The sequence below is a fragment of the Podarcis gaigeae genome (genome assembly GCF_964106915.1).
Source record: "Podarcis gaigeae genome assembly, chromosome: 9".
Lineage (NCBI taxonomy): Eukaryota > Metazoa > Chordata > Lepidosauria > Squamata > Lacertidae > Podarcis > Podarcis gaigeae.
Window position 1 is genome coordinate 22513942 of NC_139685.1, and position 27385 is coordinate 22541326.

Consider the following 27385-nt stretch of genomic DNA (forward strand, 5'->3'; position numbering starts at 1 on the left):
GTGGTTTAACCCACAGCGCCACCTGCGTCCCTCTTCCACATGATAGCCCCTTAGATATTTGAAGATGGCTATAATATTTCCTCTCAGTCTCCTCTTTTCCAGGCTAAACGTTCCCAGCTCCTTAAACCATTCCACATAAGGCTTGGTTTCCAGACCCTTGATCATCTTGGTTGCCCTCCTCCAACTTGTCAATATCCTTCTTAAATTGTGGCACCCAGAACTGGACACAGTACTCCAAATGTGGTTTGACCAAGGCAGAAAAGAGCAGTACTATTACTTCCTTTTATCTGGACACTATACTTCCATTGATGCAGCCTAGAATAGCATTAGGTTTTTTTATTGCCACATCACACTACTTACTTGGGTTATGCTTGTATTCTACAAAGACCCCTAGAACCTTTTCAAATGTGCTACTGGCAAACAAGGTGTGGTCCCCCCCCCCCTTACATTTGTGCAGTTGGTTCTTCCTGCCTAAGTGCAGAACCTTATACTTGTCCCTACTTAAATGCTTTTGGTTGTTTGAGCCCAGTTCTTCCAATCCGTTAAGGTTGTATTGAATCCAGATTCTGTCTTCTGTGGCATTGGCTACCCCTCTGAGTTTGGTGTCATCTGCAAATTGGATGAGCATAGCCTCAATTCCATTGTCCAAGTCATTTATAAAGATGTTGGACAACAACAGACTCAAGAAAGAACCTTGTGGCATCTGACCTACCGCTTTTTTAAAAAAATAATTTTTATTAACCGACCAATCAAATCACATCACATAAATTCCAAATTACAAAGCTGAATTTTAAATTTTTGTTGAGGGGACCCATATTTCAAGATCCGAAGGGGGATTCCGATCATCTTCTTGCTACTGCGTTCATATCCTGCTTTTTTTCCAGGACGATGGGAACTCTTTGGGTTCAGTCAGTCAAACCACCTAACAGTTACCTCATCCAGCCCACATTTTACTAGCTTCTCTGCAAGAATATCATACAAAAGCCTTACTGAAATCAAGATACACTAAGTCCACAGGGTTCCCCTTATTTACTCAGCTTGTAGTAAAAACAAAAACAGAAATGAGATTCACCAGGCATGACTTGTTTTTGAGAAACCCACAGCATCCTTTTCTAAGTGCTCATAGACCAACTATTTAATTATCTGATCTAGGACCTTACATAGTATTGACGTCAAGCTGACCGGTCAGTAGTTACTTAGGTCTTCTTTGATGGGGACAACAAACTGACCATATTCTGCTTCAAATTAAAATAGTTTTGTCCATGGAAAGAAACCCAAGGGAACAGTTCTTTGGCAATTTAAGCAGAAATTTATATTATAAAATCATTTCCATAAATATCCCCAGTTTTAATATTTCTGATGTTGTTATCTTACAGATACTGTATTTGCCAGTGGTAAAACTTCAGACTATTTGCTTTTGGGAAACACAGTATATACCGTAAGTATTGCTAATGTGAATGTAACTTGTGTCCTATGCAGAAGAGTATGCTAGAAATTTGATACTGGGTGATTCTTTATTACAATCTTAATATTATTATTTTAGCCTGTGGGTGGGTTGGTTGATTGATTGAATGAATGATGGATTGATTTAACCAATTTATATACCATTTAACAAGGTATAAGCACAGTCTTTAAGCAGTATATAATAAGGTTAACAAAAAAAAACCATTCAGATACAATACATAAAATTAATTAAAATGAACTATAAAATCAGAAAACTTAAATTTGTGCACCCTGGGCAATCAGAGCAGGGTGTAAAACAATTTATCATCAGAAGTCTGGGTAGCCTCCCTTCAGCAACCTGTCAGGTTCAGTGTGCTACATCTTGGCCAGCCCATTCGTCTCCAAATGGAGAGTCATCCATACTTCTTAAGACAGATTTAACCTGTTCACATTTTGCATGCCATTCCAAAAGCAACTTTTGAAACGTCATACTTCACTTGGAGTTGAAGCACTGTTATATTGGTTAAGGAAAAGTAGCTAATTTCTCTCTCTCTCTCTTTAGTTTGTAGTAATAACTGTGTGTTTAAAAGCTGGATTAGAGACTTCATATTGGACTTTGGTAAGAAATTATTTTTAAAATAGCTCATGTTACAATACGTAATAAAGCTATAAGTGTAAATTTACTGTAATTTATGTAACTAGAGTACTGACCTATATTGGTTGACGAGGGGTTAACTGGGTTGGGTTTATTCAAAGAACACCTGCATAGAAATTGGCAATATTAATAGACAAAATAGGCATGTTAATCTGCAAATTCTGATAGCAATAAACCAAGGAAAAGAGGGAATGGGTTAGAACTATAATCCTGCCTACCTAAAAGTAATTCCTATTGATTTCAGTGGGGCTTAATTCCCAGGTAAATAGAATGCAACCTTAGTCTGGCTCTAACCATAAAGGAAACATTTTTTTCTCCTATTGACCTATTTTGCAGGTTTGACTGTTTGATTTTTATTCTTTTTTTTCCAGTTCAGCCACATAGCAATATGGGGCAGCATTGCACTGTGGGTAGTATTTTTCGGAATCTACTCTTCCTTGTGGCCTCTAATTCCTATGGCCCCTGATATGTCTGGGGAGGTAATGTTCGCCTTTTAACTAATTTCTGAATCTCTATGTAAAACCATACTTTTATTTTTGTTTGAGAATTGATTGGTCTGAGATGAATGACGTGCAGCCTATTATCTCTTCAGAACAAGCAGACTTTGGACATTTTGGCTTTGAGGTATCAGGTTTTCACAAGTTCTAAAAGCATTGACAAGTCTTTTGTTTTTTGTGTGTGACCAATAACACCAGCTAATTGTAATTTGCATTTAAAATTGTTGGCTATATATCCCTGGCAGCCAAGTTTGCATCAGATTCCATTTGGTTTCATAAGACCAAAAGGGAAGGGTTAGAAGCAGAAGAGACTTGGCATAAACCACGACTCTCATACATTAGTATAAATTTGTAAACCACCAACTGAAGAAAACAGAATCCGTCCTCAGAACAGGCTGCCCCTGTTAGCGCCCATTGTCTAAAATGGATCAGTTTGCCATTTCCCAGCTGACCTGCCTATGTGCAGAGAGATGTGAAAAGTTTGAGACAAAAATGCTGCTACTGATCAAGGAGGGAGCTTTCTTCTACAGAAAGGAAGGAAATACCTCGGTGGGATTTTATTTTTTCTCCCTCTTCATCCAAATATACAAAGAGGCCTTCTGTCTTTAATGCGAATGTCGGCTTTAAATCTTTTAGTTTTGGATTAACTCTGCAAAAGAAAAAAATGTGACAGGCTTTCAAATATGACGCAGAAAAACTTTTTCCCCCTTCAATTCATGTTCTTCGTTTGTAAAGCCAAAGGCTGGGTTGACTGAATGGTAGGCGCCAGTTTGTTCCTTCTTTCATAGTTAGCATTACAATGGTAAGAATTAACATCCTAAGACCTACATTATCACTTCTGCTGTTTCACCAAGGAACGTTTAATAGCGGGTGGCTTACAGAACGATAGCTTTTTGCTCTGTCACCCTAATCTTGAAAAGTCATTAATTTAAAAATAAAAGTATGTTGTTTAAATCGCATCTAGATCCATTTTTGCCTCCCTTTTTCTTATTCAGGACTTACTGTTTATTAATTGCAATCTATAAAACTTTTACCTCACAGTGTTTGCTTGGGAGTGGTGGCTTTAAGAATTGGCTATGACAAAAGTCACGTTTTCCATTATAACATTGTTTATAAGTTAAATTATGATCTTTATCTTGCTTGTAAATCCACTTTTCCATAAAATTGATTTTTAGTATTGAAACAGTTTTCGTAATTGCTCTATTTAAATTTTCACTTTAGCACTTGTGACATTAAATTAATCCTGCTTTACTTTTATATATTGTTGTCTTAATGCTGCGATCTTCCTTGCACACAGGTGCTTGTTAAAGCATTACATACAAACTTGGCCTTTTTTTGGTGGAGGGTGGGGGTTAATTGCCAAATAGCCTCCCTCCTAAAAGAATCATAAGCTGCTCTTTATATCAGATGGCATTTGAGTAGAATAATCAGCATATTGGTATTTTCCCTGAGCGCTAGGAACAAGGCTCTGAGTGATAAGTCTAATAAATAAACATTGCTTTAGAGCCAAATGCTCAGTGCATGGAAGATGCTTCTACTATTGCCTGCAAAAGTGTTTAATATGAATTTCTTATGCACATCTCTTGATTGTCATTCTCCTGTGTTTGGAACTGTAGGTTAAGTTATTTATATATCTGTTTCAAATGCAGCCAAATTGTAAGTGACTACAGGTACCTGTTTTCCGCCCTAGTCACAATTAATAGGGTTAGCAGTTCTGATCACTGGCCCCAAGACCCCTTGAATTCTCGGAGTTTCTGGGAAAGAGATTTTTGTAAAACATCTCCCTTGAAATGAGGACATCGCTCTTTAATTGGCCATTTCCTGTAGCTGAAGGCGAAGAAGGGTTTGTGAAATTTAAATTGATAAGTGCCAGTCAACCCAAAACCGGTAGTGCCTTTATTTATTATTTGCTTATTTCATAAAATTTATATGCGGTTTGATTGTAAGGAAAAATCTCAAACCTGCTCTCTTGTGCATTGGGGGATGAATAGTGATAGACAGCTGCTGGCAATGCTTTTTCTACATAAGTCTATAAGGAATACCAACATTCCCTCATTGACAACCCTTACTGAACACATTCCCAGTGGCTGAATTTTTCAATAGGTTACTATTTTTTTTCCACCATATTACCTAGCTTCATCTGAAAAGTTTCGTATTTCTTTTCTAAAAATAACACCGCTGTTTAAATCCATGTAGGCAGTTATGATGTTCAGTTCTGGTGTTTTCTGGATGGGCTTACTAAGTATTCCGCTGACAGCTTTGATCTTCGATGTAGCATATAAAGTGTAAGTATAAAACTCTTTATATATATTTTTAAAGAAATTAATGCATTCATGTGTTAGTAACCCAAAGATGCATTTAGAATGCTATCCTGTACATGGGGCTTACTGTCAAGTAAGTGAGGATAAGGTTGTAGCCCAACAGCTCAGTCCTATAATGTCTACTCAAAGTAAGACCCTTTAACATCAGTGTCTTCATTCCCATGTAAATGGGTATAGGACTGCAGCCTTTTCCTACTAAATTATGATTCACCTTTATAGAAGCTTTATAGACCCATTAATGCAAATTTGTGCAGATGTTAATTCTTTAAAATAATTGTTTTTCATATAAATTATAATCTGAAAGCAGACATGGTTTCTGAAGTATACACCTATGAATTGAATGCTTATTTTTATAACCTTTCTCCAACCATTAATTCTAAAATTTCATTCACAGTCTGTCGTCTGTGTAAGCTACTGAAGTGTAACATGTATGTGCATTCTTATGTAGCATTACTTTGAAGGTTAACTTTATATTGGTGTATATTTTATACTGAAGATTTCTGTTTTAGTTTCTCTCAAATTTCAGCTTTGGTATGAGTTACCCAAAAGCATTTTTCATTGCAGAGTGAAAAGAGCAGCATTTAAAACACTGGTAGATGAAGTTCAGGAGTTGGAAGCAAAATCTCAAGATCCAGGAGCAGTTGTTCATGGGAAAAGGTACTATAATACCTGTAAATAATCCACATCATTGCACAAGTAGAACCCCATTGTAATGTTGTATTGAAGCATTGCAATACCTTAGGGCTGATCCACACTTGCCAGCAAAATCTTGACTTTCATTGTTTCCTTTAAGATACTCTACTCTTTCTTAATTGTGAAGCATTCAAGTCATAAATGTCACTGTGGAGATCCCATTCGAAAAGCAGAGGTTACTGGCATATCTGATGGTTCTCTGCATTCATTGCTGTGGCTTAGGTTCTCCCATAAGTAGGAATTTAAAGAGCCTATGATGAAGAATTGCAATTGCCAATAAATCTATTTTACACTGCAGGCATATTCATGCATAGTCAGAAGAAAGTCCCACTGAGCTCTGTGAGACTTACTCCCAGGAAAGTAGGTAGACCACTAGACAAAAGTGGTTATATCCACTAATCTGAGAGTAGGATTCAGTGAACTCAGTTGGACTTAATTCTTAGGATTGTGCTTTTAGTTAACTTGCTTGAAAGCCCCTGCTGAACAGTGAATATTGTGTCACAGCGCTGGGTCATTATTTCACACAGATATTAGTGTGTTGACATTTTATTTTATTTTTTAGCTTAACTGAAACAGCTCAGCTACTGAAAAATGTCTTCAAGAAAAACCATGTCAACTTGTACCGCTCTGAGTCTCTGCAACAAAACTTGCTTCGTAAGTATTCAAGATTTGACAGAAATAAGTACAAATCCAAAAGACAGAAATAGCAAAATCACAGAGCATGAATACACTTGGTTCTGCTTTCATATTTATGTTTGGCCCCGTTAAATTACATTTCTTATTGCATAGCTTTAGTTACACGCACCATGATTTTTAACGTTGGTTTATTATTGTTATCTTATTGGTACTTATTGTGAGATGCTTTGAAGACTTCAAAATGAAAAAGAAGGATACAAGTGTTTCCAAAAAAATATGCCAAGATGGGTTTTAGAAGGCTATTAATAATAGATCCTGCGTGCTTGGCTCCCCTTGCTCAAGATTTAATCACTTGAAAGAGAGTAAATAGGGAAGCAGGAAAGGACCATAATTGGAACCATAAGGTTGAATCCAAGAATGCTTTTCACAGTGGAAAGGCAGGTCTCCTAGCACAAGGTAGCTGCTCTGAATTTTCCCATTTCTCCCCTCCCACTACATGCCCCACACCCCATTCAGAGAGTCCCATGTGGCTCCAACTCATAATTTTAAATGAGTAATAGAATTTGAATTTATTCTTTCAACATTGCTTTAGAATAGAGAACATATATCAGTTATTTTAGGTTGCAATCATATACCAACTTTCCCAAAAATAAGCACTGTTGCACTCAGATGAAATTTAATAGATATGTATAGTATTGCACCGATAGTTCTATTCATTTTGTTTTCGTTTTATTTCTTTATTGTGTTTTAAGTTGTTTTATGTAAAAAAAGTCTCGAAGCAACTTAATAAGCCAAAATGTAAACAAGTAAAATTAATTAAAAGCCAAATAAAAACAACACCAATGCTATATAAACAGGGCTGTTTTTCAGCCAGAACTGAGTTCCGCCACCTCTTCGGTGCGTTCCAGCACCTTTTTGTAGCATACCAACTGCTCAGAGCTGTGTGTGGGCTGCATGTTTCTTGTGGCTTTGTGTCAGAGGTTGTGGGACAGTCTCCACCCAAAAAAACCTCAACAACCGTAAAGGTAAAGGGACCCCTGACCATTAGGTCCAGTCGTGACCGACTCTGGGGTTGCGGTGCTCATCTCGCTCTATGGGCCGAGGGAGCCAGCGTTTGTCTGCAGACAGCTTCCGGATCATGTGGCCACCATGAGTAAGCCGCTTCTGGTGAACCAGAGCAGCGCACAGAAACGCCATTTACCTTCCTGCTAGAGTGGTACCTATTTATCTACTTGTACTTTGACATGCTTTCGAACTGCTAGGTTGGCGGGAGCAGGGACTGAGCAACGGGAGCTCACCCTGTCGCAGGGATTCGAACCGCCGACCTTCTGATCTGCAAGTCCTAGGCTCTGTGGTTTAACCCACAGCGCCACCCACATCCCTCTCAACAACCTTGGCTCCCCCCTAAAAGAATAATTCCTTCACCTCTATTTCTGGGGGGGGGGAGCACTGGATATACCATTAATCATATCCATCAATGACTATAGCCTTCTTGGTGTTCAGCCAAATGCAAGAAGGCTTAAATTTGTCAGCTCAGTCAGTAGAGCAGGAACCGCTGCATCCCTGTGCACAGCATCTAAGCTCGTTCCTTTCCCAAACTTTCCTGAAGAGTCTGAAGGGGGCTTCTAAGAATGACTGAACATGCTAAAAAGCTCTCTCACAATTGACAAACCCAGAACAGGGCTTCTCTGTAATATGTCAGGGCTGTGCTTAGCCATTGGCTTATTAGCATATTATTATTATTATTATTAATACCCCGCCCTCCCCAGCCAAGGCCGGGCTCAGGGCAACTAACAAGCAATAATAAAAACAAGTTGAATGAATACAACTTAAAAACAAGATTAAAATACAACATTAAAATATTGAAATAATAAAATGCAGCCTCATCACAGGAGGAGAAAGGAAAAAGAAAGAGGGGGAGAGAATCAAACTGGCTCCAAGCCAAAGGCCAGGTGCAACAACTCTGTCTTACAGGCCCTGCGGAAAGAAATCAGATCCTGCAGGGCCCTGGTCTCATGAGGGAGAGCATTCCACCAGGCCGGAGCCAGTGTTGAAAAGGCCCTGGCTCTGGTTGAAGCCAGTCTAACTTTCTTAGGGCCCGGGACCACTAGGGTGTTGCTATTTATGGACCTTGAGGCTCTGTGGGGCATATTAGTATTTAAACTGAGTGATTCTTTTTGAAAATATTTCAGCCAAAGTAGAACTGTAGTCCTTGTTCCTCATTCCAGTTTGGCTTTATAATTGCAGATGGTTATGCCTTCTCTCAAGACGAAAATGGGATTGTTTCACAATCTGAAGTAATAAGAGCCTACGATACTACAAAGCAAAGACCTGATGAGTGGTGAAGAACTATGACACTGAGCCCTGATACTTGCCATAGTATGGCAAAGTAATATATATTTCCTGGGTCTGCTAGCAAGGTCCAGCAACAGATTAGAGGAAGATGTGTGTTGTTACTCTTATTCCCTGAAGTTTGAGTTCACATACTGCGTAGACATAAGCACTGTGCAACTATACTGTAATACACCATCTCCAAATTTTTCAACAAGTGTTACTTGGATTTTGTAAGCAGAGATTGAAAATAGCTTTCAGCCTTTGCCAACTACTTATTTACAGTGATGCTGAATACGTAACGTTCCTATATGTATATCCGGGACATAATGAACAGCCAGATTACTCGACATAGCATACATTGACAACCATCGCCTTTGCAAAGATTTGCGAGCGGTGAATTATTTAAAGTACCTAGCCTTTGATTTCAACAAGTGCTAAATAACAATTTTTAAATATTCATTTCTGTGTTGAAGTAAGATTTCAAAGCAAGACATTTAAAGGTACACGTGTCAAACTAGCCTAAAAAGTTTGCCAAAGAATTTCCATATTTCTCATCTTAGTAATCATTTGCGGAGAAATTTTAAAGGGTGGCGACGTCAAGTGTGATATAAGAATTGCATGCTTGAAACTCTGTACTTGAAAAGTTTTACAATAATGTGAACTTGATACTGTTTGCTTTGTATTGCATTGATTTTTCAGATCTGCGGTCACTTTCACCTTTGGCCTTATACAAGCCTTTCATTCATGTTCATTTAACAGAAATGTGTACATTTAACACAGCAGCCATTTTCTATGTAAGGGGCATGTGTCTTTGAATTATAGACAAATGCTGGTCTGCCTTATATCCCTTCCATACACCTAAGGACCTGATCCAGGGGAACCTGTACACAGAAACGGGCTGTTTGCAGAAGTGTTGCGTTTCCCTGCCACCATCCCCAACATAGCACACTTTTCATTTTAATGGCACTGGTTACCTGTAAGGCCAGACAGAAAGGAAAAGGTGGTGACTTGATTCCAGTTTCCTTTCTGACAAACAGAGAGGAAAGAACCAGCCATGTTGCTCATTGTTCACACCTAGTGCCAGAGCACCATGCATGAATCCCATGTGAGTTTTCTTTCCCAATATGCTTTTGCATTTATAGGACCCAAACCCAAATGTTGTATCATGCACACATGCAAATGCTTGCTCTTACTGGATTGGAGCGGTAGTGTACTTGAAAATGCTGGTTTAAATTTACACTTAAGTTGCCAGAGCAACTTGCTGCAAACAAAGTGATTTATTTTGGTGGTTTTTCACAAGAACGAGTCATCAGCATTGCACTGCTTTCTGTTTGCACTACAAGACAGTTATTTAGTCTTGCTGTCAAATATATGTGTACAGTCCCAATTTTGATTTAAAGTAGGCTATGCTGAAGTTTGAGGATTTTAACCAATATTTCTTTTTTTAGGTGTAGATCTTGAAAGGTATAAGATGTAAAACTGCTAATGAAAGCAAGGAACGTAAACTAACAAAAAAGGTTTCATACTCTAATCAAGAATGTAAGATTTCAACTTCTCACCCCCAAAAATATTGTATTTCAGTATTTTTAAATAAGTTTGTCTAATCAGGATGAGAAACAGAATCTGATACAATACTGCAAATTAACATGTGCTCTGCTATGAAGCCATTTCAGTATGTCTAATTTAAAATATATATTTTATATAGTAGGTTTCACCTCTGATTTGAGTGCACTGTACAACTGTTCTACCTGTAGAAAGACAAATATAAATATTCTTATAAATGAAATATTTGTATGCGATGGTCCAACTTTTGAAAAGCAAAGTTTAATAGGAACATTGTATTTATTAAATGACGTAGAACATTTTATATACTTGTGATACACAGTTGCACTCATTCATAATGGCAAGGACACTGTTCTTTTTCACGAGTGACATTTAAACAGAAAATAAAACTGAAGAAAAAAGGAGTCCAAAAGAGAAAAACGAACCCTTGCTGAAAACAGCCTTGCTTCCCATCTCGCAGCCCAAAATTGCCTTCAGAAAAGCTACTTCAGGCATAGATAATGAATGAATCGGCAAGGAGGGCCAAATCACTTGACCTGGAGCACACACAAAAATTTTGGGCTTGTCCTTTCCCAAGTGAACGATTCAAAATGATAATCTTTTTAGAATACTTAAGGACAATTCCAAGCAGTGCATATTTCTTTTTAGAATCAATGAATGAAGTCGATCCGTCGTGATTCAGCAGAAACGATGTGCTCATTCATATAACCTGTTCTTTGCTTCTGGCCTATGCAGCCTCTTAGGGCATCTGAAAGGAGTAATCAGGAAAGAGTGTCTTCTCCATTCATTTCCGCACCCCAGCTAAGCGGTCAGAGTTGACATGCACCATGTAAATCGCGGGTGCTGGATGCAGGTGTGTCCCCTTCCTCCTCTCCCTGAAGCATGAAATGGCAGTTTGCATGCAAATGACGCAGGAGAATGATCTGCATGCAGATACCTATTTCAACACACACGCAATCCAGTTACCTCAAACAGATCTCCCTTGCTGGATCAAGGTGAAGGCACAGGTATCACATTAGCGATAGGTCAGGAAACTCTATGACCATCCTTATTTGCAAAAAAATAGACACAATAGGTACTCATTTTGGCTGTCATTGCTGCCTAAAAGTAGACTGTTCTTAGCACATTTTCTTGATCATGGGATTTTAAACTCTCAGTGATTATGTTACGTCTTTTATTTTTTAAAAAATGTTATTTTCTAAGGAAGATGTAGGCTTATTCAGCTTATCTTGGCTATTCTGAATAAGTGCTCCACATCTTAATTTTTCATTTTTGCCCTTCTGAATTAATCTTTGTTCTGATGTCATTTAACTTTAAAAAAATACAATTTCTCACACACCGGATGTCATTTTTCTAACGGCAGTCATTATCACAATACCCAAAGATTGTGTGTTTGTTCTGTCTTTAATAGTTTGCTCCCCCCCCCCCCCGATATTAAAATCTAAATAAAAACTTGGAATTCCTAAAGAACATAACACTCAATTTAAACAAAAGTCAGGACATACAATACATATGTTATTTGCAAACAAACACATTTCATAACAAAAGGCTATATAAGTGGTTTATTACATTATAATATAGGAATATATTATAATATATATATATTTGGGACTACTGGTTGGTAAGCAAAATGTTTTAGTAAACAATTACTCTACTCAAGTTACAGTACTTTACTATAATGTACTTGTTTTGAAATTCTAAACTTTTACATTTCTCTTAATTAAATCCAGAAAGGAAGTTGTATGTTTTGTAAGTATTAGGTGTACTGTGCAACAATTTCACGCTATGTTTTTTTTTAAAAAAAAATATCATTAATTGAATGAAAAGGTGCCATTCAGAGATCAACGCCTACATATAGGTATTATTTTAATTACTTGGTGAGAATGTAGTAACCAGAACATCAGCTAATTGGAATCACTTTGAGAAGCCATAAGTGGACTTGTTTTTTCTTAGTATTAGATTTATTTTTGCAGAGAAATTTTGACAAATTTATAAGCAACTTTCTAGTTGTATAAAAATAGAGGAAATATTTAAACAAATGCAATGGTGAAAGATTCCTGTTGCACTGTCTCACATGGAAAGACATCTGTTTTCATCAATTAATTAATTTTGAATTGTTTGCTTAGAGTCTTGGACCGTGTATTTAGCTCCCCTCTTTTTCTGCCCATTTATGTATTGTGCAAAAAACAGGTGTCGTTCTAGTAAGTTTTATCAATCTGTCTGCATGAGTTAAAATGTCACAGTGTGAATCTGAGCTGGTGCATGTCTGTGCTGTAAAGCTCATGATTTCTTTTTCCTTCGGTTCAAACATGCATCAAACCATGTGTGTATTAGTAAGCAAATCAAGTGTTGGATCAACAACTGAATTAACAACTTCACTCTATTAGTACTGAATGTGAACTCGGAAAATCATACACAAGTTGACCAAGGGTAGCATTCCCAAATTTGTGCACAACCCACTGAACTAACTGGACTACTCAAACAGTAAGAGAACGGTAAAAAGAGGCAATCGAGTCTCCTTGCGTTTTATAGGTTGTTCCAACACAGACTTTTGCATCCCTTCAAATATTTTGTAACTACGAAACTGTGGCCCGAATGTGTAAAAGTAAAATCATGTTTCCGTGTTTTTTCGTGTTCTACAATTGAAGCCATAATACATGAATATTAGTTTTCTACTGCAACTTGATTTCCATGCTGTCTTGAAAGGCACTGTATCAAAAGACTGCATTCAAAGCAAAGTAGGACTTTCCAGCTCCACTGAACCATTACTGCTGAAACTGCTGTGGAATTTGTGAAGCTGCATGACTGAAGAGATTTTGACTCCGTGTTTATGGTAGTTTTTCTCAGGTTTCGTTTTAAATGGATGTCAAATGCACTGTTTTATAACGTTATTAAATTTTAGTAATATATTCAGTTCTATGCAGTGTTACATGTCATTGGCCTTTTGTGAATGTGCATGTTTTGAACTGCAAATTTTAAATGTTTTGTCTTCTAATTGTTCAAAAATAAACCTTGCCATTAAATAAACTCTGAAGCGTTGTCCGCATCTTAAATGCAACCCTCTCCCAGAAGCACACTCCATTAGTCCGATTTTGAGCAATTAAAATCCTCTCGATAAAAGCTTAGTTTTGATGTCCCTTAGTTAACTAACGTGACATTGTGCAATTTTTACTAAATAATTAGAAACCTGAGATAGCATGGGCAGTAAGAATGCTTTATCAAAAACATTATTCAGTGAAGGCATTCATAGAAGAGCGTAAGTCGGTATAATGAAGACAAAATTTTAAAATAACACAGCTTGATAGCCAAAGGATGACACGAGAACACTTGTTGCCTAAGAATATGTAGACTTTTAAAAGCATACAATATGAACATACCAGAGTAAGACAGTCAGAAACCAACATTTAGAAGAGGTAAGAAAAAACAAGCTACAACATTAAAAAGTCAGTGCTGCTAGAAAAGTAAAATACAAATGGATATATCTTCTAAATAAAAATAGTATGCATATTCCTTAAGGATTTCCTTTAGGCAATGAAGAAAATGTAAGCAAAAAAAAAAAATGAATACAATGTCTCCACAGTCCTACATTTGTGCAATACAATGTAAACACTGGAGCTTATCCTGGCATTGAAAGTGCCCCTCCAGAAAGAAAGTTATTACTGGAGCTGCACAACAGATAAACAGGTACCAAGTTTGAACAAAATTATCCGTCGGAGCCATTTCTGGCTTTCCTGCATTCTTGAATAAGCTGATCATCTAGTACTAATTCCAAATTCTACCAGTATGCAGTACAAGCCCCACTGAAAACAGCAAACCACTTGCTACAATTGATTGGTAACCGCAACTTGCTTTTGCCTGACAGGTCTAACGCACCCTGGAAGTTACAAGTGATTTAGCTGGTGTTCTGTTGAGATTTGTTTTATTATTATTATTCACATGTGCTTAAAGAATTGCAATGTTTGGCCAGTGTCCCAAGCCGACTCCACCCCAAGGCATTGCTCTGCTTACTGGGGACTGCTCTTGGAAGCTGAGCTCTATTATCTGGGCTCACAGGGAATTCTCCATTTGCCCACTTCATGCTGTGCTCTGGGTACCACAGCTATTTTAAGAGCGTGGCTGCTGAAAGGAGCAGAGAACGCAGCAGTTGTTTGGCTGTCCAACAAGGAACAAACATCAACTTCCTGGTCAGAAGGAAGGTGGTAGGTCTCCTTTTTTACTTCCCAAATTTTTTTTATTCATTTTATAACACAAATAAAAAACACAGACAGAAAAGACAAACAATACAAACAAATTCTTGTCATATCCTTATTTTTCCAAACATTGTTAAGTTGGTTTCCCCAAGTCCCACCTATCTGATTTTCATTTTACTTCATCTTTAGCAGTTTACATATACAGTAGTACCTTGGGTTAAGTACTTAATTCGTTCCGGAGGTCCGTTCTTAACCTGAAACTGTCCTTAACCTGAAGCACCACTTTAGCTAATGGGGTTCCTGCTGCTGCCACGCTGCAGGAGCATGATTTCTATTCTTATCCTGAAGCAAAGTTCTTAACCTGAAGCACTATGGGTTAGCGGAGTCTGTAACCTGAAGCGTATGTAACCTGAAGCATATGTAACCCGAGGTACCACTGTATCATAATTTCTAACTTCACATTTTATCACTTACAAATAATACTATTTTAAAATACCCTATCTTCTACTTCTAACCCTACAGCCTATATCCACTTCCAAAGCTATTCTAAGGTTTAAATATTAACATATTTTTTCAAATATTCCTTAAACTTCTTCCAGTCTTCTTCCACCGCCTCTTCTCTCTGGTCGCAGAGTCTCCCGGTCAGTTTGGCAAGTTCCATATACTCCACCATCTTCATCTGCCATTCTTTGATACTTGGTAACGCTTGTTTCTTCCAATTCTACGCTAACAATATTCTCGCAGCTGTTGTGGCATACAGAAAAAAAAGTAACATCCTTTTTGGGGATTTTACCCCCCACTATACCAAGTAAAAAGGCTTCTGGTTTTTTAATAAATGTGTTTTTCAACACTTTTTTCAATTCATTATAAATCCTTTCCCAGAAGTCTTTCACCTTGGGACACGTGGAAGGTAGTAGGTCTTCTGGCCCAGCATCTGCATTGTATCCCTCACTGAGGGCACGGAAGGGAGTTCATGAGTGGAACCCGCCCTGGAGGCCTCTCTGGCTGCCATCTTTGATTTGTCTCGAGAGATCTACTGAGGGGAGCACCTACATCATGCCCAGCTCTGAAATGCCCTCTCTAGTTTCTCTGGAGATGGGCAGCCTTACCCCAAGTTCCTTAAGCAGCTGAATGAGGAGGTAGTTAGGGATCTAACCTGCCACTCCAATCAGGGATAAAGTGGGTGGGGTGGTTCAGCTCATCCTCGTCTTCGTCTTCGTCACCCCTCATCTCAGCCACTCCTCTGAGGAGCCCTGGGAGGAAGTGCAGGCCATGATGAGGCCACATGATGGACAGCTTCTTAAAAAGCAGAGACATCACCTTGCCAACAAAGGTCCGTATAGTTCAGTGTTTCCCAACCTTGGGCCTCCAGCTGTTTTTGGACTACAATTCCCATCATCCCTTGCCACTGGTCTTGCTAGTCAGGGATGATGGGAGTTGTAGTTCAAAAACAGCTGGGAGGCACAAGGTTGGGAAACACTGGATAGTTAAAGCTACGGTTTTCCCAGTAGTGATGTATGGAAGTGAGAGCTGGACCATCAAGAAGGCTGATCGCCAAAGAATTGATGCTTTTGAATTATGGTGCTGGAGGAGACTCCTGAGAGTCCCATGGACTGCAAGAAGATCAAACCTCTCCATTCTTAAGGAAATCAGCCCTGAGTGCTCACTGGAAGGACAGATCCTGAAGCTGAGGCTCCAATACTTTGGCCACCTCATGAGAAGAGTGGACTCCCTGGAAAAGACCCTGATGTTGGGAAAGATGGAGGGCACAAGAAGAAGGGGACGACAGAGGACGAGATGGTTGGACAGTGTTCTCGAAGCTACCAGCATGAGTCTGACCAAACTGCGGGAGGCAGTGGAAGACAGGAGTGCCTGGCGTGCTCTGGTCCATGGGGTCACGAAGAGTCGGACACGACTAAACGACTAAACAACAAAAATTCCCACAGAGCCAGGAAAAACCTCAAGGACCCTGGACATGAGCGAAGTAGGACCATTGCCCCCACATAGGAGCCAACTCCTAAGGGCCAAGGTCCCTTCAGCCCCCCCAATAAAATATTTGAGCCCCCCTCCCCAAATGAGCATTGCCATTCAAATGGTATGTGTGTGCCGTGTCATGTGATCAGTTATGTGGGGCAAGGCTTACCTGCCGCCCCCATATTTTATTCAGGTTGGCATCTGTGGTCCCTCAGGCCAGGCCCAATGGCACAGGGGCCCAAAACGTCTCTTTCCTTCAGGCAGAAAGGAAGAAGCAAAAGAGCTGGGTCCACACAGGCCTCCGAGTCCAAATTTGAGCCAGATAGGGAGAGGAGATGGCTGCCAGGCTATGAAACTTCTCTCTTTGTCTGTCTGTCATCTGACATCTGTCACCTAATATTGGGAATATTGCTTGCTTCTGCAGACACTCTGTCCCAGAATGACCGTGCATGTTCGCATGACCACATGTGGAATGTTCTGCCAACTGTGTTACACCCTCTCCAACACATTGGCAAGGCTGTTTTGTTAGTGTACCTGCATCTTAACAGGGTGAACTTAATGCTATACCACTGAATCCTCACAAGCTGTGTCTTAATAGTTTAGGATTGCAGTTGCTGGGTGACAATCATTAAACAAATCCTGAAATTCTCAATGAGTTGTTCACCTGTGGACTTGGCCATAGAAGATGCTTGAGAGCCATAGAAGATACCTGAGAGGATTTGGCGCTGTGGGTTAAAGCCTCAGCGCCTAGGACTTGCCGATCGAAAGGTCGGCGGTTCGAATCCCTGCGGCGGGGTGCGCTCCCGCTGCTCGGTCCCAGCGCCTGCCAACCTAGCAGTTCGAAAGCACCTCCGGGTGCAAGTAGATAAATAGGGACCGCTTACCAGCGGGAAGGTAAACGGCGTTTCCGTGTGCAGCTCTGGCTCGCCAGATGCAGCTTTGTCACGCTGGCCACGTGACCTGGAAGTGTCTCCGGACAGCGCTGGCCCCTGGCCTCTTGAGTGAGATGGGCGCACAACCCCAGAGTCTGGCAAGACTGGCCCGTACGGGCAGGGGTACCTTTACCTTTACCTTAAAAGCAAATCAAAAACCAAGCTGTTGTTATTTGAGAGCATTTTGCTGCTGCTCGGTTCATGACATTCCCAATATTGGGTGACAGATGTGCGATAACAGACTGACAAAGAGAGAAGTTTCATAACCTGGCAGCCATCTCCTCTCCATATCTGGCTCAAATTTGGACTCGGAGGCCTGTGCAACATTTCCAGTGTAATCCAAATCTGGGTTTATAAACAATATTCAAAGACCAGCTCAATTTACGATACAAGGAACCTTTTCTTTTAGTGGTGGCATGCTCTGAACAGCAAACGAGATGTGGAGGACTTCGCTGAAATTCAGCACGCTTTTCTGAAATTATCTAATGAACGTTCCAATGACTGGCATCCAACGAGTTTACAAACAAGGTTTGGGTGGGAAAGGTCACCTGACCCTCAGGGACAACTTTCCAGGTGATATCAGGAACTGCCAGAGGAAGGAAAGGCTGTAGAAATCCTCTTGGGGCACTGGTTTCCCCAGATCTACATAGTGGTGTGTTTATTCTTGATGAGACTGAGGGCTAAAGGAAATGAGACATGTTTGTTGGTTGGTTGGTTAAGCCAGGGATGGGGAAGTTTCTTGGCCCAGAAGGCCTCACCTTTAAATCCCTCCAAAACCCAGAGGCCAACTCTTGATACTTGTCCATCATCTTGTGTCATGAGGTGACTGTTAAGCGGGAGGTCCTGCCCATCTATCAAAGTCGACCTGTGGGTCAACTCCCTTCGAAGCAGCACCCAGCAGGATTGAGTCCTCTCCTCACTACCTGATGAGCAATGGGTTCAAACCTGCTAGCTGCAGGGGTATGAATCACAGCAGGTTTCCCACAGGGGAGAAAAAAACAACTGCACAAACAACATGGATAACCCCACATCCAGGTCATGCTCAGCCCTATATTTACACACGGGGAAATGGAAATGCCAAACTACTTCAGGCACACTGAATTTAAGTAGCTAGAATCAAAAAATCGAAAAATCGTTATCAGTGCAAAAATGTGGGTATGTTTCACCCGTTTCCTTGTTATGAGAGGTATTCAACTATGCTTTACTCACAGCAGACCTACGGAGATTAACAGGCCTAACTTATTCATGTTCATTTATTTCAATGGGTCTACTTTGAGTAAAACCACCCTATATTTCTGTGTTTCCACGCCCTTCGTTCAGCCCAGACACTGAGATCCAGCTCCGAGGGCCTTCTGGCGGTTCCCTCACTGCAAGAAGTGGAGTTACAGGGAACCAAGCGGAGGGCCTTCTCGGTAGTGGCACCCGCCCTGTGGAACGCCCTCCCACCAGATGTCAAGGAAATAAACAACTATCTGACTTTTAGAAGATATCTGAAGGCAACCCTGTTTAGGGAAGTTTTTAATGTTTGGTGTTTTATTGTGTTTTTTATATTCTGTTGGGAACCGCCCAGAATGGCTGGGGAAACCCAGTCACATGGGCAGGGTATAAATAATAAATTGTTGTTGTTGTTGTTAGCATTAAAAACAGGAAATCATTGCTTTGATTGGCTACTCAACAGATTCAGAGGTGTATTCAAAAACACAACAGAACACAACAGTGTTTGCGGTTGGACAAAACTCTGTCACATTTGTTATAACGGAGCTTGCTTCTACATACATTCTTAAATTAAAAACACATTGCTTTACCTGGACTCCTTTGGGAGGAAAAGGCAGGATAGAAAATTTAAAAACAACAAAAGATTTCTTAAAATTAAGATGCAGCACAAGAGATGGGAAACCTGCAGTTCTCCAGCTGTTGTTCAACTCCAACTCCCATAAGCCCCAACCAGCATGGCCAGTAGTCAGGGATGATGGGAGCTGCAGTCTAGGAACTTTGGGGGGGGGGCAAAGGTCAGCCACCCCCAGTGTAAATAGTTTACACACCTGTTAATTTTGATTTTAAGTTGTGCAAAAAGTTTTCATGGACTCTCAGCAGGCCAATAAATTCAGCAGTCTTACAGGCCATTTTGCCAATTCAGAAATATTGGCAATTGTAGGAAAGTAAACTAGTTATGCTTGTGGGAGCCAGCATAATGAGTCCCACTAGTGCCATGGGGGTTTCCCTCCTCCCCACAAGCTCCATAAACAGCTCTGTGGGGGTCAGGAGAACCCCCCAAACAGCTCACAAGGGGCGGAGAGGGGATATTGCTCTATCAGAGGAAGCATCTCTGCTGGCCTAATGGAACAGTCTCCCTAGTGCGACTCTGAATTCCACCCCATGTTTCCATTAATTCAAAACATAAACATATTGGACAACCAAAATATTGTTTCAGCCGTGGAGCGTTTTATTGGGAGAAAACCTGTGACTACAAAACATTGTCAAGCTTGTCAATACATTTTAAGTTACAGTTCTTAAACATTATTTTACAAAATAAAACTTTTATTTACCCAGCTTTGTCTTCTAAGTCACAGGACAAAAACTCAATAAATAGGCAAGGCTACTTCAGCATTTTAATGTTTTATACACTGCACATTTGTGAAATTACTGTACAGTATAGCTTTTAGATGTTATTACAACTTATTCTCCTGACTGTGAGAAATTTTGTACAAACTCTTAGTTAAAGCTTGCTTATTAGTGAAATACCCAGCAATCTTGTCACATGTGAAACTGTCCTAGCACAACGGTCTATGCTATCACACATTCAAAACAGTGCATCACTTTTTTCCTGGCCCTACAAATGTTGGCATTGGTTAGTGTCTTTAATTCAGTGTTAAGATACCCTTTTTTAATTTTTTTTTAAAAATGGGGCTTATAATCATTAATTTTCTTTCATTTTATTATTGTTCTTTTAGTGACATGATCTTCCAATATCTATGAATAAAGCTATTCCCTTTATAATAAGTGAAACTAATTCTGGTGAATTTTTTAAAGGTAAGCCTATATTTAAAACACACACAAAATGCAGGGCACGATCCAGTCAGATATCCCACTATCTGGAGCTGATATGTTCACATTGAAACCATCACTAATGCTACCTATTGCCTAAATAAAATATCCAAACAATGTGGTTGTTTAATGTCTTGTTTTCCTTGTATCCGCCAGAACTCTGCTCATATTGGATCACAAAAATCATAGAATTGTAGAGTTGGAAGGGATCCTGAGGATCATCTAATCCACCCTCTTGCAAGGCAGGAATGTGCAGCTTTACTCACACAATGACACAAATTGGTCAGGTGACACTTTCTGAATGCAGATATGCTCCAAATTGACATCAGTTGGGAATGTGCATTTTATTCCAACAAGTCCAAAAGTAAAGTAAAGGGACCATTATGTCCAGTCGTGACCGACTCTGGGGTTGAGGCGCTCATCTCGCTTTACTGGCTGAGGGAGCCGGCGTACAGCTTCCGGGTCATGTGGCCAGCATGACTAAGCTGCTCCGGCGAACCAGAGCAGCGCACGGAAACGCCGTTTACCTTCCCACCTGAGTGGTACCTATTTATCTACTTGTACTTTGATGTGCTTTTGAACTGCTGGGTTGGCAGGAGCAGGGACTGAACAACGGGAGCTCACCCCGTCACGGGGATTCGAACCCCCAACCTTCTGATCGGCAAGTCCTAGTGCCAAACAAAAATTCCTGCAATAATTGACACTTTTCCTAAAGGGTAACTCACCCATTCACATTATTTTCAGTTCTGTAAGCAGAGAACACCACAATGAAAACCACGTAACACAGGAGTCCATTGTGCTTCTTAGCGAAAGCGCTGTTTCGAACGCTTCGCTCAGCTCTGGCTAAGTTTCCGGAACGCTCTTCCCAGTTAGAGACGGCTCGGAGTCCAGAGGATAGGAGAAATATGGTCCCGACACCAAAAACCCAGAGGGCTGAGAGAGGCTGACGGAGTGGCCCATTTGCAAGCAGCCTGGCGTGTAAGGTGGAGGTGAAGGTGCCGCTGTACAGCTAGACTCTGGCCTGGCAAATGAAAACTTGCCGAGAGAGCCGGCTGTGCAACTTGAGCTGGCGGCAGAGCTAGATTGTCTCGATGGAGTCCTTAAGCTAGTGGAGGTCAAGATCATTGGCAAAGTCTCCATCTGGTAGCTTCGGAGAGAAAACCGGATCGGCTGTGGCAGCGTTTGCTTTGGCCTTAAACACGTGCAGCAATAAACGGCGACAAAGGAGCCCACGAAAAGGAAGGCGAGGAATATTGATCCGACGATCAGGAATGGCACATAGACTGGTTCTGAGCGAGACAAGAAAAGTAAATTATGAACAGAATATAGCCAGGCTTTGTGCATTAGAAAATCATTGCTTATATTCTTCCGTTTTCGAACAAAGGGCTTCGCAAAGATGATGGCACAATAATCAGCCTTAATAGCATACCTGACACTAATTCTCTGGGTCACTCACTAATGGGTTGGAGCCAGACTAAATTAGTTCCACTTCGTTTCCAATCAAATCAATGGGACATAATTTAAGCTAAGATGAGCTTGTCTGATTGATTTTGATGATGCCTACATTCAACAAACTGAGTCTGGATCCAACCCCAGCTAAAATTCTAACTGCAAGCATCTAAATTCTTCTTAGTCAGATCTCAACCAACTCCTGCACCAATCCATATTTTTTTCTGGTCAGCCTCCACTTTCTACACATGGAACAAAAATCTCACTGGACAAGTTAAAAAAAAAAAAGTTTGCGATCAATGATTCCACCCTCTACTCGAATTCCCCAGTTAGTTCAAGCCGCCATTCTAACCCTGTATTTCCATTCAGGAAACTTTCCTTACTTGAAAGTTGTTTGTTGTTAAAAGAGTAACTATTTCCAACAATATTTTTTTCCACTTGGCATGTCTGAACCTACTTTGTCTACAGAATACTTCCTTTTTCTTTGTTCCCCATTTCCTCTCCTTTCTGTTTAACACCGAGCCTGAGAAAAACTTTTGCGAAATTCAAAAGGCTATCTCACCGCTTGTGGTTATTATTTTTAGATGGTCCTAAGAAAAGTACTGCACTAGAGAACCTGGCATAATTCTCTTATTTTCAAGAGTGAAGGAAGTGCTTTTGGTTTCCAGCAATTCCCCCCTCCTTTATATGAAATGAACACGTAAATTCCAAAACTGGAAATGTCTTAAACCAAAACGCTACAGCTCCAGAGCTCTAGAATGCCTTTTTATGAAGACAGTGAAATAAAGATTTTGTTGCAGAGTTAAGTCTGCAGTCCTGACAACTGCTGAACTCAGTGGAACTGGTGAATGGACCTGCAAACCTAGGCACACTTTAACTTGGGAATAAGTCCCAACGAATTCATAGGAAGTCGGAGGAAAGATGCCCCAAATTTGGCTGCAAATAATTTGCTGGATGTAATTGCAAACTTCTTCAATTTTTTTACAAGATGCAGAAAACGGGGCAGCAGGTGCACTGATTCGACACGAATCCTGACTCTGAAAGGAATAGTAGAGCAATTCTGCTCTTTTGAATGTTAAGGTTACAGCCTTGTGCACAGTTATTTGTTATGGGGGCTTAGATTTGATGTCAATCTTTGTGATTTCAGTGGGGACTGTTCTATATTGTATTATTGTTTTGTGCTTGGGAGTTTCTTTTCAAATTAGGTGGGTTTGGGGTTTTTTTCCCTACAAAACATCAACAACGTGCTTTGGGGGACATTGACAATAGGAAGAACATAAGAAGAGCCTGCAGGATCAGGCCAATGGGCCACCTAATCCAGCATCCTGTTCTCACAGTTGTCTGTGGGAAACCAGCTAGTAGTATTCAAACACAAGAGCCCTCTCCCCTCCTGTGGTTTCCAGCAATTGACATTCACAATGTGACCTGAATATTTTCCTATTTACCCAGTGATCCAATTCTGAAGATCTAGGAATACAAAAAGGAAAGATAAAAGTTGCAATAATGTTGTATTGCATCTTCTTTTACTGCAGTATATTTGGGGTGGGCTTTAAAGGGATTCTATTTTATTTTATTGAAGTTGCTTTCCTGGACTGGACAGCAGCAAAGTTTATGATGGGTTGAAGGTTTTCTAATCCAAGTACTGACTGCTCAAGATAGCAGCTTTGAAAGTAGTAAGTCCATACTACGTACCTGAACAAGAAAGGTAGTGATCTCTCTGTAATATGTTTGTGTCCCATGAAAGGGCTGCTTTCTACCCCTTTTTTAAAAGTCTAGGGAGTCAGTAAAGTTCTCCCAAGCATCGCCCATGAGCTCTGCTATTTATCTGCGACTCTGATCCTCTCTCAGCGGATTAAAAGCATGAAATAGAAAGGGAAAAAACACTTGTCAGATTTTATATTTTTGAGGATTTACCAAGCCCACCTGCTTGGCTGGTGAATAACATTTTGAGCGCAATCGTGTGCAAGTTTACTCAGAAGTCCCACTGTGTCCAATGGGGTATACTTCTCTGTAAACGCACACAGAATTGCAGCCTTTGTCCCTTAATAACTGGTGAAAATAGCAGTGCCACACATGACCCCACATCTGATTTGGGGCAGATCCTGACCTCCTAGGATAGGTAGCAAATGCCCTTCACTTCTAGACAGACTTAAAGACACCCCCACTTTTAAAAAAAAAACTTTTACAATGAATTCAGCTAATTAAACAGTCCTAAAATTTTGTTAAAGAAAGAATAGCTAAGTGCCAAGGACTATGCAATGTAGCGGCTTTCTAAAACACCACAGTGAGCTTTTTGCTAGAAAAAGGCATCAGGGTTTTCTTAAGATTAAAGGTAACCCTGCAACAACTGCTAGAATGCGTTCCGGAAAGACAGGCGGATTTCAATGCTACCCAAACTCTCTTGGGAATAAAGTCCTGGGACTTCTGAGCAGCCACTCTCAGGGCTTGGCGTGAAAAATAAATTTAGCCCAGCAATTTTCCTTTCATCAAGGCATGTGGTGGGGACCCATACAGGAGGAATATTTAAGGCTGCCAACCTGCGCCCACTTTCTTTGCACTAAGTTCCGCAGAAATTTATGCCCAAGGAAATACACACATAAGCTGCCTGCTCTCCCCGAAGGTGCTTGTGGTTCCACACAGCCTGAAGGGCAAAATCGAAACAGGCGGTTTGCAGTGGGATCCATAGGCGCCAGGGCAGGAGGACTGGACTGTGAGGAGATACGACAGCCATCTTCCAATATCTAAACGGCTGCCCCATGTTTTCTCCTGCTTTGGATGCTACTAACCAACGGCTTCAATTTACAAGAAAGGAGATTCCGACTAAACATTAATAGTAACTTTTGGACTGTATGAGCTCGTTTGACAGGAGAACGGCCTCAAATCTTGGGAGATGATGGGCTCTCCTTCCTTGAAGGTTTTTAAGCCGAGGTTGGACGGCCACCTGTCATGGATGATCTGGTTGAAATTCTTGCATTGCAGAGAGCTGGACTAGAAAACCCTCGGGGGTCCCTTCCAACTTTGCGATCCGAACACATCACATTGATTCCTGAAATCACAGAGGGTTCGACTAGATGACTCTCAGAATCCCTTCCAACCCTGCCTTACTTCTGCATTGCATGGAGTTCTGCATTGCATAGATGATGATGATTATTCTTATTATCCTTATTAAATTTTATTTATACCCCGCCCTCCCCAGCCAAGACGGCTAACACCAGGTACAAAATAATTAATTGAAATACAACTGAAAAAGCAAGATTAAAATACAACATTAAAATGATGACTCTTAGGATCCCTTCCCACCCTGCATTTCTTCCTGCATTGCACGGGGTGGACTAGATGATGACGACGAGGATGCTGATTATAATATTTTATTTATACCCCACCCTCCCCAGCCAGGACCGGGCTCAGGGCAGCTAACACCAGGAATAAAACAATTAATTGAAATACAACTTAAAAACAAGATTAAAACACAACATTAAAATGATGACTCTCAGGATCCTTTCCAACTCTGCATTCAGTCCTGAATTGCCCGGGGGTGGACTAGATGCCGCCCAGGGCGCCCCTTCCAACTCCGAGTCCGCGTTTCCACGCCACCCGGGAACCCGCTTCTTCCCTCCCGCAACCCAACCCCGCTCCTCCCTCCCTCCTTCCCCGCCCGGCGGTTCCCGGCCGACACTCACGGGCGCTCCCGGCCGGCTGCTCCGCTTGCGCCGGGTCGTTGGTGCAGCCGCCCTGCTCGAGTCTGGCGCCGGCGTCGGCGCAGCAGTAGCGCAGGGCGCACGAGCCGCAGCAGATGGCGGCGTCGGGCGCGTCGAAGCGCTCGGGGCAGGCGAAGCCGGCCGAGTAGGCGCCGCGCGCGTCCACCCAGCCGTGGCAGTACTCGCCGCCGCCCAGCGCCGCCGCCACCGCCGGGCCGCCCCACCGCCCGGCCAGGCAGCAGCAGCCCAGCGCCAGGCAGCGCAGCCACGCGCCCGGGCCCATGGCCGACCCTCGGGCGACTCCCGCTGCCCACCCCGAGGCGCCCCCTGAGGAGGGAGAAGGCGGGCACGGCGCTCCAGGCCGCCGGCCCCTCCCGCTCCTCCTCTCCCCGCCGAAGCCTCTGGGCCACCGGCGTCGAGGCTCCCCCTTCCGAGAGCGCCTCAGGGAGGGCTTCGCGCCCTTCTCGCCTTGCCCACGAGGGTCCTCTAGCCCGGTGGTTCCCAACCTTTTTTGGGGAGGGCCATGCCACACCTAAGCATCTCTAAAATCTTGATTGACACCCCCCCTACGTGACATATAGTGCTTATTATTCAAAAAGTGAACTCCTGTCCAAGTGGAGGAACCCAAAAAAGCCATTACTGTAACTGTTGATAACTCATTCTGGAATTGCCCCCCTTAAAAATCAAATTGCCCCCTTAAAAATCAAATTGCCCCACGTTGGGAACCAAGGCTCTAGCCAGCCCATTCTATGCTAACTGTTGTTATGATAGTGGTTACATATATTATATACCCTGCCTTTTTTCCTTGATGGGCTCAAGGCGGCTTACTAATTATTAAGAGAAAAGAGAACCGCTAACGACATGGATAATGATAACTTGAGGGTGTAATCGCAATAAGTAAATGTCATTCTTTCCAGCCAGCCTTGTAAGCAGACCCAAGCGTGTGAGAGCGGCAAGAAGGCCCATGGAGCCACCTGCTTCCCTTTCCCAAACAGGCCTTGAGGGCAGTGCAAGGGGGCGCAAAATAATAATAATTAATAACAACAATAAACGAGGAATTGTCCCTATTGCCCAGGGGCAGTCCCGGATTTACGTATACTCCAACGTGAAAATAGGGGCATCCTATTCCATCATCATCATCATCATCATCATCATACATTTATTATTTATATCCCCGCCTATCTGGCTTGGTTGCCCCAGTCACCCTGTCACCCTGGGTGGCTCACAACATATATAAAAGCATAATAAAACATGGAACATTTAAAGAACTTCCCTGTATAGGGCTGCCTTTCTATGTCTTCTAAAGGTTGTGAAGGTTACTTAACTCCTAGGCTTGGGAGGTCGCATAACTCCACACACTCCAACAGTTCACCAATGAAAATAGGGATGTCTGATGGAAAAGTGGGGCATTCTAGTATCAAATAAGAAACTGGGATGGCTTCTGTAAATCTGGTACTGTTTCTGGGTAATAGGGACACTTGGAGGGTCTGTAATAATGACAATGGTGCCCACCTGATGCCCACTTGAGATGTGCTGGAACTGAGTTCCCATGAGTTCCAGCTGGGGGAAAAACATCTTGCTACCTACATAGAAAACTGTAACTGAGGGTGTAAATGTAAGTAAACGCAATTCTTTCCAGCAAGGCTTTAAGCAGGCCCAAGTGTGTGAGAGCTGTAACCAGGCCCACAGAGCCACTTGCTTCCCTGTCCCACACATGCATTTAGAACAGTGCCGGGGGTGCAGAATAATAATAATAAATAAAAACAGAATTGTTGCAAAAACAATAAAGGGGTGGGGTTTTGTCCTCGCTCAGGGCACTTGCCATGCCTCCCTCAGGCTGAAACACCTGTGTCAGACCTGCCTAGAGGCACCTCATCCAAAACTGTTTTTGTAGCCATCTCTTTAAAAGTTTGGTACAGCCAAAATGGGAGGAAAATGTTTAAATAGGTATGATT

The 27385-nt window shown here is 41.5% G+C and overlaps 2 protein-coding genes across 13 annotated transcripts in view; one reads left to right on the forward strand and one right to left on the reverse strand.

The window, feature by feature from the left end:
• Window positions 1–13169, forward strand: part of ATP8A1 (ATPase phospholipid transporting 8A1) — a 78817-nt gene extending 65648 nt beyond the window's left edge. For all 12 annotated transcript variants that reach the window (XM_083754857.1, XM_083754859.1, XM_083754853.1 and 9 more), the window contains 7 exons: window positions 1377–1438; window positions 2006–2062; window positions 2470–2577; window positions 4792–4880; window positions 5481–5573; window positions 6172–6263; window positions 8493–13169. In XM_083754857.1, coding sequence (XP_083610983.1) covers window positions 1377–1438; window positions 2006–2062; window positions 2470–2577; window positions 4792–4880; window positions 5481–5573; window positions 6172–6263; window positions 8493–8590 — 599 coding nt within the window. In that variant the 3' untranslated portion in view covers window positions 8591–13169. The remainder of the gene's footprint in view (window positions 1–1376; window positions 1439–2005; window positions 2063–2469; window positions 2578–4791; window positions 4881–5480; window positions 5574–6171; window positions 6264–8492) is intronic.
• A 7617-nt stretch (window positions 13170–20786) lies between these two features.
• On the reverse strand, window positions 20787–25713 carry SHISA3 (shisa family member 3; the record flags this gene model as incomplete). The annotated part of the gene is made up of 2 exons (XM_083755092.1): window positions 20787–21572; window positions 25413–25713. 2 exons carry the CDS (start codon window positions 25711–25713, stop codon window positions 21127–21129), a joined length of 747 nt encoding a protein of 248 aa, XP_083611218.1. The 3' UTR covers window positions 20787–21126.
• Between the last annotated feature and the right edge of the window lie 1672 nt (window positions 25714–27385).